The 20,156-nt window shown below is 37.8% G+C and overlaps 1 protein-coding gene across 1 annotated transcript in view; it reads right to left on the bottom strand.

Annotated features, from left to right (window-relative positions):
- Positions 1–7,541: 7,541 nt before the first annotated feature.
- The window catches only part of LOC149087611 (uncharacterized), a 48,704-nt gene continuing 36,089 nt past the window's right edge, over positions 7,542–20,156 (bottom strand). The window contains exons 20-26 of the mRNA XM_089231923.1: positions 17,068–17,161; positions 16,881–16,964; positions 16,611–16,776; positions 15,469–15,548; positions 13,049–13,482; positions 12,794–12,936; positions 7,542–7,964 (exon numbers count right to left, since the gene is read on the bottom strand). Of these exons, the coding sequence (XP_089088049.1) occupies positions 7,773–7,964; positions 12,794–12,936; positions 13,049–13,482; positions 15,469–15,548; positions 16,611–16,776; positions 16,881–16,964; positions 17,068–17,161 (1,193 nt within the window). The 3' untranslated portion in view covers positions 7,542–7,772. The remainder of the gene's footprint in view (positions 7,965–12,793; positions 12,937–13,048; positions 13,483–15,468; positions 15,549–16,610; positions 16,777–16,880; positions 16,965–17,067; positions 17,162–20,156) is intronic.

Here is a 20,156-nt window from a genome sequence, read left to right on the forward strand (position 1 = left end):
AATAAATCAACAATATATTCTTGAGGATATCGTTGATAGGGCCTTAAGGTGAGGCGCTTTCCGGAAATCCTCCGAGAGAAAACTGATCAGTCGGCCTGTCGAGATCTCCTCAGTGGTCTGGATACCGTACACACTCCAGAATAACTTTCAGTTCACTGATGGGTGAGGGACGATAGGTTGGCTCTTGTCAGTTTTGTATTTGCAATACAATTCTTGATAGAAATCGCAAGAAAAAAGCGTTTCAAAAAAATATTTTTCAAAGAGTGACTACAGGAAAGTTGAGAGTTTTCCTATATAAGCTTGATTTCAGAATTAAAGGTTGTGCGTAGAGAGTGACACGCGAATGGTCGACGCAAATACACAAATGCTATGCACAATTTTTACCTGCTACCACTGATTGCATCAGTCATTAAAAAAAACAAGATGATCTCTTGCGACTGTTTATTTTAGCTCCCGAGAGGATTACGGTGACATTCAAATGTCTACACGATTCCCAAGAAATTTTAGATTAGAGCAGTGCATCTTCTGTCAGTCGTAAGTCTGGAAAAAAGTGACGAGGGAATTGCTATTTACAAAACACAATTACTGCGCTGAATCGTCTCTTGCTGAACTGTCGTGACCCGCCAAATACTAGATGATGGCGGCCCCCAACCCAGACTACTAATACTTTACCACACACCAACTCTGGTCATATCGCCATACAGCCATTCACTACCGATCGAGTTGGGTCGGATATGAAGGCATTATCTATCGGTGGTTGTCTCACGTTCGGAAAGGAAAATAATTTGTTATCTACGTTATTCCCCAGGACCCGCGGACCTGACGTTAGTCTTCATCGTGGTAGAGGAGAATCTGACCACTGCGCCACTCGGGCACAGAAATCCTAAGCTGAATGAATGAACACCAAAACTTTGCCACTGCACTTATCCCGTTGCCGTGATCCATTCCAGCCTAGCTTCGTGGCAGAGTCCGGAACACTTTATTTTGAGTTAAAAAAGAAAAAAAAAAGAAGAGAAAATATTACATACATATAAATAACAAACATACATAATTTTTACACCATATTTCCTAGACAACATAATAAGTCTTAGGCTGGTATCTTTGGCAAGCCCCAAGTCAAACTTTTCACGGACCTCCTCTATAGTGAATTTATAGTATGAAAAAAAAAACCAAATGATTGTAATTGTCTTGGGGCCTCAGGACTGAAGCCCTGTCTGCCCCCACCCTTGTGGGCCCATAGATATCCGGCAACTAGCAGAAGCTATGAAGATCTCGAGTTCAGAACTATAAACTCTTTCAGAAATTCCCGTCTCATGTTGACCGAACGACACACTTCGGTCGGTCTGTACAGTTCAAGAATGGACAGTTATATTCAGAATCGTTTTTTACTCAGACCACCTGAACAGTGTCTGCGCAGTTTTCCAACACACACGTTCTGGAAATACCGAAGAATAAGACCGCACAGTTTTCCCCTCAGAGGTTTTCCGTAACATGCATAGGATACCTGAAGAGCTCGAATGCATCTCTTCTATATATTCTAGGCCGAAATTTCACGTTCCTGTATGGGAAATAATTTAATTGGTGTTTACTGGGTTAAAGCACGGAAATTAAGAGAAATACAGGGTGTGCGAAAGTCCTAGACACATTTTCAAGTAAACAATTGCGGTTTTTGCACCAAAATATACTTATCAATACGTCTGCCACGTTTTATTATGAATGCCTTTTTTAGCTCGTGCTGCAACTACATATTTAAATGTACTAGTTTTATGAGGCTTATATGAATTATTGTTGTATAATTTGCGTTTATTACAATTTACATAATAAACACGAATTATGCAGTGTTTGTGTCCCAAAAAAAAGTCTTTCCGCAGAGAACAGGTAGACATTCAACATGAAAATTCAAGCATTTGCAATCTGTACTTCAAAATACGGGGCACAGAGACCAGCACTCCATGTGTGATACAGCGCCATCTGTAAATGAAATTTTGATTTTTTTTTTTTCAAATTCATCGAAAAAATACTCAATGCCATGATAAGTATTAATCATTGATCATTCTTGTCTCACCACGATCATTTCATGATAAATATTTGAGTGTAAACTGCACCTTTTCTATCAATTGGTTGACTTTGGTTATAATTAATTTTCGAAAATGCAGACTTCTTGCACACCCTGTATTGTAAGTTATTTGCATTCATTATTAGTTATTTTCTTGAATTATCCATAAATATATTTCTATATTTAATATAGTTACAGGTAAAATGAATAACAGAGATACAATTTAAAAAAGCATTTTCGCCCAGTCCTTATAACGTAATGTTAGGAAAGAATGGAATGCTCATCTTCAAGGAAAATATTATAGAGAAATCGTAAACTTCAAATTATCCAATTTGTTTCCTGTCCTACCTGAAACCTAACGCCCTAATGAGTTATTTAATCCCGAAGATGGCAAAAATTCTAATAAAATACTGAGAAATTGAGGAAATATACGTTTCTAGCAGGAAGTTCGGTAAATAATGGTTTGCTTCACAACCCATGACTTAAAAAAAAAGAACAATTTTAATGTTACTTAAAATGTGTGTTTGCCCAATCGGCCAATTCTTTTCAACCACGGGTGGACGAAGTCATGAATATGTGTAATGATCGGTGGCCAAAGTACCGGAATGTCAACATCTGTGATTGCAATTTAATTCCATCTTTGTGCAAATGCAATTTACTATTGTGAACAGAAAACATGAAATGTCATTTTTTTTAACTTAAGTCAACTTGTGGACATACTGTGTGTACGGAAATTGCTTTTTATGTTATTGGTAAAAAGAAAGAAATATCAATTCTTGTCAAGAACAAGTTTAATGATTCGAAACAATACACAATTATGCAAATATATAACTTTTAAAGATTTATTAATTTAAATGAAGTTCTCCTCCACTGATTTGTATATTGTATATATTTTGGTTTGGAACTTCGAATATCATTATAAAGTAAACTTTGTTATTGGAAAGAAAATGTAGATACCGACCAGGGCATATGCGAAAAATTCACGACCACTCAATTCATTAAAAAGAAATTTTACCGCTGGAAAAAAAAAAATTCACCGTCGCGCGAATCACCGAAACGATAATTCAACGCTTGGAAAATTCACCGACAAACAATTCATCTACAAAGCGATAGAGTGAATGAGCACGTAAATTAGTAACTTACGTTTGTTTACATTGGATAAACGCAGATGTCGAGGAGATATGATTGAAGTGTTCAAAATTTCAAATGGGATGGACAAGATGGACCATGAACTTTTAGTACACCGCCAATCGACTGCTTTTACAAGGGGACACCAGTATCGATTGGTGAGGGACAATGCAAGGTTACGGTGTCACAGGGAATTTTTCTCTAATAGGGTTGTTAATAAATGGAATAGCTTACCCTCTGAGGTAGTAAATTGTAACACAATTAACACGTTTAAAAAGAAATACGATAAACATGTTGGGGTAAATCGAGAAGCTATCCATACTTAGAATAAGACAACCATAAGTATTCTTTATGGGCGTTGTATAATATTTTATCATGTGTATATATTGTTTATAATTTGTGTTAATTGAATTTTTAATCGGTTTGCTGTATTTTTGAAGTATATGACATCCATATTTTTTTATGGGCATCTTTTTCTCAGCCACTTCGTTGGGCATTTTGCCTGTTGTGGCGTTGTATTTGTATTTGTGTTACTGTATATGACGAGGGGAAAATGGCATATAAAAGAGCACTGTGCATGTAACAAGCGGATGTAAAGATATATTGAAGCACAAAATGTGGCATGTTACACGATGCAGGGTAAAACACTGCAAGTGCAGTGAATTAAGAACTGCGACAGAATTACAGGAAGCATATGAAAATATGTCATATACATATGACGAAACTTTGTGTCGAAAATACAGAGAGTACTATGGTATATGAAACTACAGGAATTGACATGATGCTGAAAACATTACATTTTGCGGATGCGGTGGAACGGTAGGTTCAAAAGACACAAAGTAGCACGATGGAGCACTTATTGCAACAAAAACAGTGTATTAGTATATTACTGATATAATGAAGAACATAAAATGCATTGCGGGTATGGCATGATACAGAATATGGGAGTGCTTCGCAGAAATTACATATAACTCAAGTAATATTCCTCAACACTACAGTAGCACTCAAAGCGTAGTATCGAATATAAATCAAAACCCCACAGAAACATAGTGCAATGAAATCACATAGTGAATATGCGTCGCGAGGAACCGAGTTCGAACCCCACCGTCACCACAATGGTGTTCGGCTGAAGTTGATTTCCTGTGGTTCCCAACTTCAAGGCGGGAATGCGAGCCAATGTCTCCATAAAAAAGTCTCGCCACAGAGAGCAACAGGCATACAAAGGTATTCACTCATAGTGAGAAAAACTGATGGCAGGTGGCAGCATTTTCCCGGGCTGGAGCCGCGTAAGCTCCACCTTTGCCGGGGTCATGATTTACGTAAGAAATACTTCTATTACATGACGATGGCATTGAGTGCACCGTGCTGGCGCTTTTAGGAGGCCTAAATAGCGCTAAAGACGCCAAACAAGAAAGCGCAGTTGCTAATGCACTATTCTCGCTGCGAAGTCGATTTATAGGAGCGGATCTTGCAATGAAAGCAAATTGGTTGTTCAGTAATTTGTACGGTGTTGCGAACGATTCTTGAGCTAGTTGAACTGGACCCACATGTAATCGGTTTTTCTAAGAACGCAAAGGAAAGAAAGAAAGGAACACAAAGGAAGTCTGTGTACCCACGAGCGGATTAGAACGTAACCCTCGAAAACAGAGTTTTCTCAGTTACGATTAGAACCGCTGCAGGGAGTCGTATGTTGCAAGATCGGAACGCTAATGTATACTCGCCTAAAAAGAAAAGAATGAAATCGTCTGACATAACCTGACGTAGGCAATCTGCTTCCCGTGGTAGGGGGCACGACCTCCTATATAACCTATAGGAGGAGGTTATATAGGAGGACGTAGAGCCACTAGGAATATAGTGCCTAGCAGGATGATAATGATAGCATTTCTCCCCCCCCCCCACCCAAGGCAAATGGCTCCCAGGTGGCGGCAGTAGCAAGATTGAGATGGGGTTTTCTTTACTCAGTCATTCTCTTCTTTCGTATGAAGGAAAAACTTTTTAATGGGTATTACGCCGAGGCGAGCTCGGGAAGAAAAGTCCATTAGTCTCCATTTGAAATCGGACCGAGTTCTCTTGAAATAGGACTTTGCTAACAAGAGGATTGGGTTCGATTTCCGGAGGAGACTAGTTGGACACCTATTTGGTACGCAGGCGCAACCAACTCCATGCAACAGAAATTAGACTCAGCCCAACGTTATTTATTATTATATATCACAGAAACGTACCACACAGCACCAAATAGTGCACTATATGTCATAACAGGTTGTCCGCCTTGGAGCCTATGGATGAATTATGAAGCACGAATGGGTCTATTGTTACGTCTACACTGACCAGCAAAGATTAGTGCATTAAACTTTGCTCCAGAAGAGTATCACCGACGGGAAAAACAAATAACTATTCACCCATCGGAAGACCTGCATCAACACCAAGTATCTATCGGGAATAACCAGAACAAAGAAATAGGAGGCCAAAGAACTCATATATACACAGACGGCTCGAAAACTATCTCCGGAACAGCATCAGCATATGTAGTAGCGAAAGATCATCAGATCATCGAGTGCTGGAGTAGTAAGCTAGAAAACGACGGTATCTTTCAAGCTGAATTGCTAGCATTATATATGGCAACCATAAAAGCTCAAGAATTCCAACAAGCAACTATAATCTATAGCGATACCTTTCAAGTATAAATGCAATGCAGTACCCGATGACCATCCATGCCATGGCTAGGGATATTCGGCAGGTCCTTCACAAGAACCTACAAATTCGCATATCTTGGATCAAAGCGCACGTGGGTGAGTGGGGGAACGAAGAAGCAGACGCAATAGCCAAAGCCGCGACAATCAATGGCACACAATTAATTATAATATTATTACCATCATCTACAGCAAAACAAAAGGCAAGAAGAGAAATACTCAATCTATGGCAACCCGATGGAATGATGCCAAAACTGGAAGAAGTGTCCACAAAATAGTACCAAAAGTTTCATACGCAAAAAATTGGAGCAGAGAAATTGTATTTTTTACAACCAGTCACGGACCGTTTCCAAATTACCTTCACCGCTTTAAAAAACGAGGAAATGGTGAAATCGGCACTCCCATCTGTAAGGTTCAGGACTAAAAGTGCGAAGAAGGCCTGGGAGTCGCGAGAGAAAGAAAGGGGAATAAAAGTACAACATTCGAAAAAGGAAGAGAGGTGTAAAAGTTTGTACCGAAGAGACAGGACGGTTTCGTTGGAGGTGTTGGATAATAAATTAAATAAAGTGTTGTTTTCTTCCATTGGGAGTCTATAAATCCAGTTATTTCGTCCTGGAATCGTAGTGGAGGTACAACCGAGGACCTACGACCGATAGGAAATCGGGGGAAAGTTTACTCCATCCATTACTTGACAACATGTAAATTAACTGCATATCTAAAGCACATGGCTGTGCCCGCTGCTAAAAATGCCACACTCTGGATCAGAGAGATTTTTAAAAACAAAAGTAGAATAAATACAGTAAAAAAAATAATTAGATAGATTGAAGACAATGAAGACAAAGTGATCCCACAGACGCCATATCAGCCAATAGCACAAGTACAAACTGCATCATCTCGCCGTTCACAAAGAAAAAAGAAACTGATCAACTATAAAGAAGACTGACTGATAGCACAAGAACAGTATAATGATCGTGGAAATCGAACGATTTAAATTGAGGATGAAATCGATTATGAATTTGATCGGATTTATTATTGATTCCAATATGCGATTTAGGATTTTATATTCGAATTAAGATTTAATATGGAGTATAGGATTATGTGCTTGATTTCCGATTTCCATCTACGTATAAAGATTGTGATCTCGCAACTGATTTTATACTTAGATTATGATTTTATACATAGATTATATTTTGTACTTAGATTATGATTTTATAGTTATGATTGTAATATATATTTTGTAATGTATGCTTTTTTATGATTAAATTTCCAGAGGTATCCAGTCCGTGAGGATAATGAGCCGATATTGCCATATGGTGATGTGGCCTGGGTATCTTTCGGTTTGACGGAGCAGATTAGTAGACTTTTCTTTCTGAGTTCGTCATAATATCGGCATAAAATCCGGGAAAAAAAATTTTTCCTCCATAGATTGGGCTGAGAAAAAATCAAAAATTATCTCAAAGTAAGGAATCTTTTCTGAGAAGTTCTAAAAAAATGAATTTTTGAATGAAAATTAATCATATTTTAGCGACACGTGATCCAAATCAAACTCTACTTTATCTCGAGCAACAGAATTATTTTTACTTATGAATTTTAAATGCATCATTTTACTAAATAAAACCAAACATAAATTAACAACCATCAATTTTCTTTCATGCATTTTATTAAAATTCCATTCATGCAAAACGATTTTATTTGTTTTATTGGGATGAGAGGTTTTTACAGAGAGAAATTTTCTGATACAAAAATCTAAACGAATTCTGATACAAATCTGTGTACTAAAAAAAACAACTTCATAGCCTTTCTTCTTTTCTCACGTTCCTCCTGTATGCTATCCGAATATGTTTGCTATATAACTTAGCGATGGTTTAATGATTTTTTTTTTTTTTTGGATTTCACAGTCAAATATTCAAATCGTTTGTTTCATTATGAATTTTCCCGTTTTTTTCTGTATTCTGCGAGATGTTGTTCAATGGCTCATTTTTTCTATGGAATATGATTTTCTCCAGTTGCATGAATGGAGCCTCCATCAGCATACTCAGAAAGTAAGCTGCTATGAATGAAGACATGACAAACGATAGGTACAGAAATACCTGAAATCAAAGTAACAATAAGATTATTGATCTTGATTTATGGTAAAAAAAATTAAACTGGACCGATAATGTTGAAATGCCTTAAATCATTTCAGACCAAAGCATCCATTGCATCCAGGCTGTGTTTGATTATTCCCGTCGCACTTTTATGGTATGATAGTAATTGTGTAACCTTGAATATTTGTATGAGTTCTTTGTGATATTTGATTCCAATATGTATTACCTTCATAGTAATGTTTATGTGCATTCCCATTAGTATAAAAAAGGGAAATTTTTGTAATGTAAATAATGTATGCGTGTAGTTCAAATGGGAATGACCAGCACTGTCAACGCGGAGCCTCTGTTTGATTATTCTCGTCGCAGTGAAGGCTCTGTGTGTGTATATTGCATATTCTGTAAAAAAAGGAAAGGGAAACAAAACTGCCCAGCACTGTGGACGGATGTTTTGTGTTATGCTATCACAGGCATGAATTTGCAATTTTTATATTTTTTTTCGTACTCGACCCCGATCGCAAAATTGTCTCATACACCTCCCCCCCCCCTCAAGAATATGTTGGTGGTCGCTACAGAGAACTAGCGGTACCTTCTGTCGGCAAAACGTCATTCTACTGAATACATCACTTTCAAACTTTCAACAATCGATGAGACTGCATGTCACCGCAGCAAATAGGTGTTGCCAGCCTTCTACCAACTGAGGGCGCACTATCATCGCTAATTCAACGCAGGTCCTTCGTACAAGCATGGTAAGAACCATTCTCAAATTTCTTCCACTTCAACATACCAGCTTCTTTCTTGCCCACAAGTCTTTTCTACACGTCTTTCGTAATCCCAGGCTGCGGTCTCCGGCCCTTATGTGCCACTAGGCGCACGTGCAATTTTTCTCCCTAGTCATTTGGTTCAGCTGTCCATTTCAGTCAAATGTCTTCTACGTTGCATCGAATTGGCTGTCTTCATGGGGAGAACGACGCGAGTGATTCGAAACTTGCGAGTACGGGTCGGGGGGGGGCATCACTATAAATCTTTGCTAACTCTTCCGACACAACTCTGCCTCTTTTGAGGAAACGGAAGTAAGGTGATTTGCATCAGTCCGGGGTTGTGAGCGGTTCTATCTATCTATCTACTAAAGCATATTGGTGAGATCAGAGACGGGCGCGGGAAGGGGGCATGGGGGGGGCTCGTGCACTCCCACTAGGTGATTTTTTTTTAATGTAATTTTTTTTTTTTTAAATTAAGATTTCGAAAGAAAATACTTTTATGTGTTATTATAATAAATTTCTGTTAATTTCAATGCTATTTGAAGGCAAAGAACAAAAAAATTCTTTTTAAGAAATTCACATTCGAATGACACATTTATAGACCCCTTGAGTGACATGTGGCATAGTTTTAGAGCACTCAAGCGGCCCCTAGTGTAGTTCTACATCACTGACGTTACCCCTACGGCACATTCCCAGATTACTTAAGTGATCCGCGGCATAATTACGGATCATTTTAGTGATGCGTGGCACAGTTCTAGAGCACGGGTTTCCAACTGGTATTCAACGGAACCCTGGGGTTCCGAATAATCAAACGCCCCTGAACCATTAAATATCCCGGATCCCGGAGAGCTTTCAAAGAAGAAAATTTTCGTGTTGCTGATATTCGCAAAGCGTTGACCTTCGTTTTGAATTTTAACGAGATAAAGATTCACGTTTAAAAAAAAAAAAAATCCAGACCATTTTGGATGACTAACCTAAAGAATATGGAAGCATGGGATTGACCAAACAGTGAGCAAGTACCTGAGTGGCGAAAAGAATTACCTGGTGAGGGAGGGGCGAAAATAATGACCTAGAGGGTGAGAAAGACGTGGTGAAGACGAAGGTGAACGAGAGACGTGGTTCAAAGGATCCTTCTTATTTTCCATTCAGTGGGCACATTCTCTTTAATTTTACCTGTACACACCTGTTTACCTGCGAAAATAATTTCGGTATCTGTGCCGAATAAAAAAATATATCATGCTACTTCATACAATATAGGGAATGTTTTTTCTGCGCAGCAGAAACATTGCGTACAATGAAGTAATCTCATTCCCTTATTCATTCTCAGACTTCAAATGCCTATATTTTGTAAACGTTACTTTTACATGAAAAAATTCTGTCTTTTTCAGTTGCGCACCAATATCAACATCTACATAATATAACACATTTCTTGGACCATAATTAACAAACGGATAAAAAGAAAATTTCATGAGCCAAAATATGCTTTTTAGAAAGTACTTATACAGTACAATACGTATTATATTGAGAAACATCACTTAACTGAAACCCTTTCTGCCACCTATCAAATAAAATCACAACTTTTAATGGTTCTTCAAAATAGAATTGATGAAAAATAATCTACAGATAAGAAACAATACAGTATGTTATCAATAAATACTTTTAAGTAATAATATAAATTGAATTAATACGTTTGCTGCAAAATTCTAACAATTGAAATTTAAAGACAGTAAAATAAATCAGTAACACGCAAAATATAACTTTCATTGGGATTTCGACATTATGTGTGACTCAAAATATCAGCATCTCGCTGAAATGTTCCCTTATAATGGAACGTTCTGCATTAGCTCAGACGTGTTCTGCCGGGTCTATGAACTGTTGAAAAGACCGAAAATGATGATACCAGTGTATATACACTCATTGCCATAAAAATTTGCGCACCCAGAAGAAGTCAAAATGAAACGAAATTTTACACATGTAAGTACTACGTTGATATAAGTAAGTGATTAGAAAATCCAAGAAAAAGGATCATTTATTGCAGAAAAAAAGTACAGATGAACAGAAGTTTTAGTACTCTGTTGGACCCCCTCTAGCGCGAATGCACGATGCGATACGAGCGGGCATTGAGGCATACAAGTTCCGTATGATGTCCTGAGACATCTCGTTCCACAGTTGCTGTAAATGCGCCTCTAGTTCGACCAACCTCGTAAGGTGTCCAACTTGCCGTCCCAAATGATCCCAGATATGCTCGATTGGTGACAAATCTGGGGATAGAGCAGGCCAGGGAAGGGTGGTAATGTGGCGGAGGCAATCTTGTGACATCCTTGCTGTGTTTGGCCTAGCATTGTCTTGTTGAAAAATGGCTCCAGGGAGCCCTGCCATGAGTGGCAACACATGTGGCTGAAGGATGTTATGGACGTAGTGCTGGGCTGTCGTTGTGCCATGGATCAATATTAGGGGTGACCGTGTATCGTAAGCAATGGCACCCCATACCATGACACCAGCTGTGGGAGCGGTGTGTCGCTATAAAGCGAAGGCAGGATTGAAACGTTCACCACGGGGCCTCCACACACGAACACGATTGTCATCACTGCTCAAGTTGAATCTCGATTCGTCGCTGAAGACGACCTGGCTCCATTCCGTTGCAGTCCAATCCCGTCGTGCTCGACACCACTCCAAACGGAGGCGTTGGTGGGTGGGTGTCATTGGCAGCACACGTAATGGGCGCCGCGATACCAGATGTCCTTCAGCCAGGCGTCTTGCGATGGTTCGGGAGGGGGCCCGTTCACAGGGGCCCGTAGTGAAGCAGCTGCCTGTGTCTGGATAGCGGCCAATGAGGCAGTTCGCTCTACGCGTGCGTTTCGGATGATGTGACGGTCTTCTCGACGACTGGTCTGTCCTGAACCTGGTCGCCGTGTAAATGACGTCTCTTCTGTCCACTGGTCCCAACACCTCCTCACAGTAAAATCAGAAGGGCCTAGTTGACGAGCTACTCGCCGAGCTGACCACCCAGCTTCCATCATCCCGATCATTCTTCCCCTATCGAACTCTGACAACTGCTCATATGGTCTTCGACGGCGGCGTAACGGCATGTCTACCTCAGCATTTCCTTTGCAAACGATTAAATACACTCCAGCAAGCTCTGCTTACCTGTTCTATACTCCAAGGAGAACGAAGTTCAACGCCCTCTAGTGGCATTACGCAATGCGCAATCACGCTGCATTTCTAATCATTTGCATATCTGCCCGACATGTACCTTCAGGCCAACTTTCGTTTCGATCCCACAATTATTTCTTGGTGCGCAAATTTTTATGGCAATGAGTGTATATATCATTGTTATTAAATTGGTGAGTTCCTCACCATTGGCCCTGATGAGACTCTTTTTGTCCAAAAAAATCTGATAAGTGTGACGGCTTTCCATGAACAGATTATGTTGTGATGATCCTGGTTTCCTTGTGCGTTGATGTAGGATGTATATACATTTAATCATATTTACTCACATAATCTAATTTACCACATCTAACATTGCATTAATGATTTCACATGTTCTTGAATTACTCACTGGTCCACAGTGTGATTATGCATTTTGTTCCTTTCAAAAGAAAAAAAACCTGGGTATCTCAGGTGAACTTAGGTATTCACCCCTCTTACTGCAGTTAGATAGAACCGCTCACACACAAACAACCCCAGACTGACGCAAAGCACCTTACTTCCGTTGCATCAAAAGAGGCAGAGTTTGTCGGAAAAGTTAGCAAAGATTTATAGCGAAAGAAATAATTCCAGAATGAATAAAAATCTTCAATTATTTTTGCCCTTGTTTTACTCGAGGTGCCGTTGGCCCCCTTCTATTAAGATGCCGCTGTAAATTACATGAATAACCCCTTGTGAATCAAGATTCTTCTTACAGTCATAAATACCTAACTATGAGTTGGTGCTCCGCTGGTATCCATTGCGATTTCAATTTGGCCCGAGATGAGCACCGCTCCGGTCTAATGCACTAGAGGGCTCTGAACACTTCACATTATTTTATGTTCCCCCTGTTTATTTGGAATATTGTTGAAAAAAAAAATTACGTACTAGGGTACGATTATCCATCTCAAATGGAAGTCGAGAACTTGAGTAATATGCCAACAGGATCACTGGATGCACCAGATACGTTAGATAAGTCAGTTTCGCCAGCGGACTGAATGCCGACCAACTCAGAAGTCCAGTTATAAAACCTGAAATATCAAACGCGATAAATTTACGAGATATCATTTTTTCGAAAGAAAAAAAAACACAAATGCATAGAAATCATCAAGATCTGTGATCTTGAAATGCAACCGCACTAACCTCCATTTCCAGTGCAGCATGATATCGTCACCCATCCCAACGCCAATGACCACAAGACTTTAAAGACAACATTATACATGGCACCTACAGCGGTGGGAGGATCGGGATATACGTTGTACCAGATGTATCCGGTGTACACCACTGCAATTCCTGCAGTAAAACTTGCCAGCCAACCAATTATATTTACGATCCTTGAGATACGGATTCTTGATTTGTGATGCAAAGCGTATCCTACAGCTAAACCCATAAAATATACAATCGCATGCACGTGTGGGCGGTAGTAGCCATATTTCAGGATGTAATGTCCATCGCCCATTGTTAACAAATTCGTTGTCATAATTGGAGGCAAACCATAAAAATACTGATTGAAAACAATCGCCGCTATACTAGAAAGTATCAGAACGACTAGGATACTCAAGGAAAATTTCGGGTACCTATATAAAAATGGAAATGAGGAAATTATTTTCTATCACACAAGCATAATATTCATATAGTTCAAATGCAATTGACTGATAAACAATCAAATGACAGATCAAGATTTTTTCTTTCGCATTTTCAAAATGCGCCTGGAATAGCATTTTTGCCCCGTAATTAGTCATGGGAATGCAGTGGTTCAACCCTTTAAGAATTGGCGAGATATCTCGCCTCCATGAATGCCTCTTAATTTAGTATTGACAAGCCCAGATATATTTATTTAGTTGATTTCTCAATGTAAAACTTTTCTCTATACATCTTAGTTTGCACCTGCTGAAAATCCGAAGAAATTTTACTTCATTTAAAAATGTAATGGCGTTTTGAAGGGGATTCGGTGACTTCCAATTGCCGCTTACAGGTTTAAGGTGTGACGGCCTACCCTCAAATGATAAATTTCATAAAATATTTTGAAATCGTTTTCATGTGTTTATTTGAAAGTATAATTACTCCAAAATCCAAAACTCTGTTTCATTCTCATCTTTACAATAACTAGAAGCAAAGTTATTGCCAATTGGGAAAGAGCGAATTTAATACCTAAATATTTGTTATGGGCATCTTTTTCTCAGCTACCTCGTTGGACATTTGCATGCTGTGGCCTTGTATTTAAATTTGTCTGAAAATGCAGGCCCGTCATTTAGGGGGGTGGGGTGGGCAGGGGGGCCGTCGCCCCCCCGGCTTTCGAAAATACACTAAAAATGGTATATATGTACAAATATATATATATACATACATTGAGCACATATGCTTTGCTCCCCGGAAAAAAGTTTGCCCCCCCCCCCAGGAAAAGTTGAAATGACGGCCCTGTGAAAATGGAATATTCGATTGCGTTTTCTGAAGATTCGTAATTTTTGCTTCCCCCTCCTTCATGAAAAAATTGATTTCTCAAAACCAAATTATTGTATTTTTGGTTAGAATTATGGTCACTAGATGGCAGCAAAATTTTTAATATATATATATTTATTTATAAATCTTATGAGCTGTCGCCAAACTGCGCCGAGTTTGTTGACAATTTCTCGATATTTACAGAGGAATGTGTTAATTTTCATTTTAATATAAGATAATGACTATTTACCGGCCAAAAAATGACATAATGATACGTAAGAACTATTTATGTAATTTTCGTAACAATATTTACATTCTTGGATTCACGTAACAAATTTTTTAAAGCATACAGTACTGTACATTGCAAACATTTACATTATGTAGACTATATGTTATCGTCAAAGTCCGAAGTTAGCCGCTTCATGAGCTAGCTTGATCAGCTGATCGAATTTCGTGCTTTCGCTGGGTTTTGGCCGGCCCCTATATGCAGATCCCTATATATGTACTCTAAGTATATATATGTATCACTAAGATATCCATATCCAGATTTCTTTGATCGTTCGGGTTGCCATAGCTAACCGTAATAATTATTGTTAATCTGATGATGACCATAATTATCACTCACAAAACACGTCAACGTGGCGATGACCACAAATCATAGGGATCGATTTTTTGGTATTTATAGGGATCGACATATAGCGGCCGGCGAAACCCCCAAAGCACGGCGAAAACCCGAATTTCGGACATTGGCTGGAGGTCAACTGGGCCGGCCAGTTCTCGAAGGGGCCAACTTCGGGATTTGGCAATAACACATCCATTTATGTATAAAGACGTTAAATTTATACATAATATACCGACCTGTACCCCAAAAGGTGGAAAATATTTATAGAAGCGATATTTTTTTTGGTACTAAAATGGTGTTTTTGATGGTACGGCGGGAGTAGGAAGTGAGGAGTTTCGACCTATCTGCCCCGCCCTTCCGCTACATTATACTGAATAGTCCGGATTCTACGGTATTCGGTATAGATCTGATTAACGTACTTTCCAGTAACATTACGTATGAATTTTAAAATGTCATAAAATTCATGATCATTAAAAAAAAGAACATTTTTTGATTTACTCACTTTTTAATAGTCATTAATACAATCAAAGATATAATGTAAAGTTGCATGTCTACAGCCACGTACCATGTCCAAGGAACACACTACAAAATAACACATTTTATACGAATTTATATGACTTAGAGATGGGAATCGATTAAAATTTTCAAAAAAGTGGTTAATGAAAAAATTTTAATCGAGCAATCGACTGATTAATCGAATATTTTTCGTGACTACATGATGTTAATTTGATGCTACAAAAATATATTTCGTTAGTTTTGCCTGTTATTATTATCTACTCACCAGCTTTGTACACATATAGGAATAGATTAAGATATTAAAGCAGCCTTTTTGAAGCAATTTAATATGCTGTGGATATATTTGTCAAACCCTGGAATTTCTTCACTTGGATCTTGTCGTGTTTTCTTAGCAAATATATTTTAGGTTGGTCACTGATTTCGAAATTGCTTGTTCCCCCACCCCCATGCCGATATATTTGATCAAAATATTGATTCAAATACAGTAAAATCTCTCTTTTGTGTCACCGGCGGGATAAAAATGTTCGTCCGTAAAAGAGGGGTGGCCGTTAATCAGGGGTTTGAAATGCATGCATTTATTACACAAGAGGAAAATATTATTTGGCCGTAAAAGAGAGGTGACAGCATCTGAGGAGTGCCAAAAGGGGTTTTACTGTATTTTCAAATATGGACAAATATCTGAAATGTTATGTACTGGAACATAATTCGCTTAAGATATTTAAGTGGTTTTGTCAAACAAATCAAGTTAATTGAATAACTTTTAGAACAATTCTAATTAGATTGATAGAGTCGATTAACTCGACCACAATGTTTAACTGCGATTAATAACTGATCGACTAACCGACAAGATTAATCGATTAATCGGACCAGACCTATTCCTATTATATCAATGTTATCTAATTATAAAAACGTATATGAATGTATATTTTGGATAAACTGAGTTTTTTCGGCTGATTTGATGGAAACTAAAAAAATGAAAAGGAAATACGTTAACTTATGATAAAATAATTCGTAAATTCTGAAAATATTCATTTTTTAACACGTGCTGTTCTAATCATTTATTTATACGTAATTTAAATAATTATAATGTTTTGTTAATAACTTTTTCTTCGAATAAAGCAATACTACCATCCGTTCATGGTCGTAGAAGTTATTGATAAAAAGCATGTTCGTCCACCATCTTTCCCGACAGTTTGTGTTCATCTTTCCATAGGTCATTTGCCATACTGGGCCAGATCCAGCTCTGTAGACCAGCATTTCGAAAGCTATCACGAGCATCATCGACGGTGTCAGCCTGATGAAGCAAAGATAACATTGTATGGATAAGAACAAATAATATCAGCGAGTTCAAGGAGGAAAAAGTTATATTTCGAAAAGTATAGTACAGAAGTGCTTCACCTCCAATATCTTCTCAATATATACTTGAAAATTGGGATATTCTGTTCTTTAGCCTTCATCCAATTGTACATCAGGAGAGTCCCTCTTGAAATACAATCAATTCGTGATATTTTAGGCTACGTTACATAAAAATTAGCAAATAATGTGTGATCATATAATGGAATGAAACATTAAATAGTTTGTTTACCCGACGAAGAAGAAAGTTTGGACTCCAGGATAGCCATTTAAAACTACTTGGAAAGCATAAGAACTTGTGACCTCTCGAACGAATATGGCATTAACTGAACCAAAAAGAAAACCAATAGAAATGTTGGGTTAGGAATTATTATAAAATTCATTGATCTTTGATAAATATGCAATTCTTATATATATAAAAAAATAAAAATATAATTTTTCAAATACGTTTTTGGAGGAAAGTTCAAGTTTTTTTTTCGGAAATTTTATCTGGGATTTCTCTTCGAACAAAATTGTAAGCTCCCCTTCATTATGATGAATGGTGGAATCATCGAGATCGGCAAATACAAATGGATAATATTGTAATAATAATAATAATAATACAATCAATGTCACTTATTAAAATCACGGCTAATGCTATCATTTTGGTATTTTTATCACTTTTGCCAACAACTGAACAAACCGACACCATAACATGGAAAAATTCGTTTATAGTTGTCGGGACTCCGGTTTCTGGATTATATTTTTTTTTCAGTTTGAAGCTAACGTTTAACCAAACTCATTTTTTTCCCGTTAATTATACATAGTTGTCAGCCAGAAAGACTATGTAAAAGACTAGGAAGTCTCCTTCTCCCCTTCCCTTGTATGCACACATTTCCGTACTTAATGTAGTAATGAGTCCGTAGTTCCATTCGTAGTTGGATGTGATATTCGTTGGAACCCATATAAGTGTGGAGCTGCTTTTTCTTACAGTGTGAAGGCAAATGTACCAAAAAAAAGTCCCTTTCTGCGGTACCTGATCAGTTTCTTTGAGTTGATCAAATTCAAATTTCTTTTCCGAGAGAATTTCGCGCGGGATCTATGAACGTATCGTGCATTAAAAAAATTTATATAGTAATTCGTGATATAATTAGACCATAGTTCCCAAACTTTTTGTTCCATCGCCCCCTTCAGAATTTTTTTCCCTCATCGCTCCCCCCAACTCAAGTGAACCCATAGGATCCTATTTTATACCCATTTATACCGCACCCACGAGGGGGCGATATTCCCCGCTTTGGGAAATACTGCATTAAACACCAAAGGTTCTCATTTTTCAAGAAAAAAAAAAAGTGTCCCGCTTTAGACTAGAATTTTAAAAAAATGGGCTGATTGAACATTTTGCAACCAATTATGTGAGAAAGAAAAACAGAGGTGTGCCCCCACTGATTTACCAATACCTGTTTACCATATGTCCGGTTCAACAAAACGGGATGTGTGGTCACCGTACTTTCGAACGAGACTTTTTCCGGATATAGTTATCACTTGGTTATACCGAGTCCGGATGTGATCACATTAAGCGGTGTGGACTGTTATTAGAAATGATACAAATAGGCATAAAAAAGTTTATAGATGTGGATTAAACTATGAAAAAACTATATACATGAAATCATGTCAAAATTCTATTCTATTTCACATTCAATCCTGTAACTACTACTTAACGGTACATGCATCTCTAAAAAATCCTCTGATTAATTTCCGAGTTGGGACATGCTGGTTTCTGTAAAACTAAACCGTATTTATGTTGTCAGTGATACTGTAATGGTAGAAAGCGATCGGATTGGTTTCCATTAAAAAAAATTGCTGAAGTCGTCGCATATGCTGTACGATGAAATCCTGCGAGTACTTCATTTGAAAGCAAAAAAAGGCTGTGAAAAGCATTGCTAGAGCAGGTCGAAATGAAGTATCTGACATAAACTGCCGACCCAACGTAAGTCCCAAAAGCGAAAATCTGGTTGTGGTAATCAACGCATTACAAGTTTAAGAGAAAACAAAACCGTTGGAAGATTGGCTTCAACACAAAAAAATGACTTCGCATGAAATTATGAAAGACCCTGTGGTGAAACTTTCAGCAGATACAGTTCATAGACAGATCAGGAGAAGCTTGTATTTGGTTCATAAAAGAGTGGTTAGGAAATCGCCTCTCACAAGGATGCACCAAAGAGAGGTGGAGAAGAGAGACTTTTAAAATGGGCACGGAATCATAATACTTAATTACAATAAACATAATTTATTATGTTTTATGGAGTCAAATGACTTGGTGTCATATTTGGTGGTGCAAAAAAAAAAAAATGGAACCCACATGTTCCAGACGGATGTTTTTAACTGAAAGGTGAAACTTCGTTAATGGTATGGGTAGCATTTGCTCCCAATGGTGAGCCTTCCTTAACTTTTGAGATTGGTGATCAAAACTCTCATGCTTATAATAATTAATAATTTGCTACTGGTTCGAGAAGGACCAAATTGTCAACAAACTTCTCAACATTATAACGTATCTATTCAGTGTTCTGCTTCCACAAAAAAGGTCTTCAATAGCGAAAATGCATCGGTTTCAGACTGGCCATCGATGAGTCCTGACTTGAATCCTATTGAGAATGTATGGGGTACTCTTACGATAAGTTTGCAAATGAAATACAGTATTCGACGGCTGATTAACTGTAGAGCTCTATTGACGAATCATGGTACAGTTTTGATGTTAGAACCCTACAGAATTTAAATAAATCAATGGAATATAGTGTCTTTGAGGTTGTTAGAAAAATATGGAAAGTCTATTAGCTGTTAAAAGCCTAATTTTGGTAAATATGAATTTTCTCTCAACCTTTGAGGCAGCCATTTTCTGTATTTTCGTTACTATAAATATTCAAAATGTTCTTTCGTAGAAAATTTCTTTTTCTATAAATGTAGAAATGCTTCAAGCATTATCCATTAAAAGGTGTTAAATTTACTCTCGGTATTTTTCTTGTTATTTTAAGAAAATTGCATTAATTAAACTTTTGAGACGCACTGTAAAGACGTTACACTGAGTGATTTCTAGAGTTAGAAAAAAGGAAAATATAGTGTCCTTACTGAAGCTGAGTGCTTTGAAATGTTGAAATATGATCCTTAAAAAGTGGTGAAAATTTTTCTACAACTAAACAATGCATGATGTTGATCAGATGACTCGAAAGCGATCCGTGCAAATATCACTCATTCGCCACTCACACAGCGCGCGTTTTCCACAACATTATACTTAGCATCTATAAATAAATGCTTGGCCATTTTGTAGAAAAGATCATAAAATCTGAA

The sequence above is a fragment of the Pholcus phalangioides genome, unplaced genomic scaffold, assembly GCF_987345545.1.
Source record: "Pholcus phalangioides strain wild (caught in Gottingen) unplaced genomic scaffold, Ppha-v1.0 ptg000004l_1, whole genome shotgun sequence".
Classification (NCBI taxonomy): Eukaryota; Metazoa; Arthropoda; class Arachnida; order Araneae; family Pholcidae; genus Pholcus; species Pholcus phalangioides.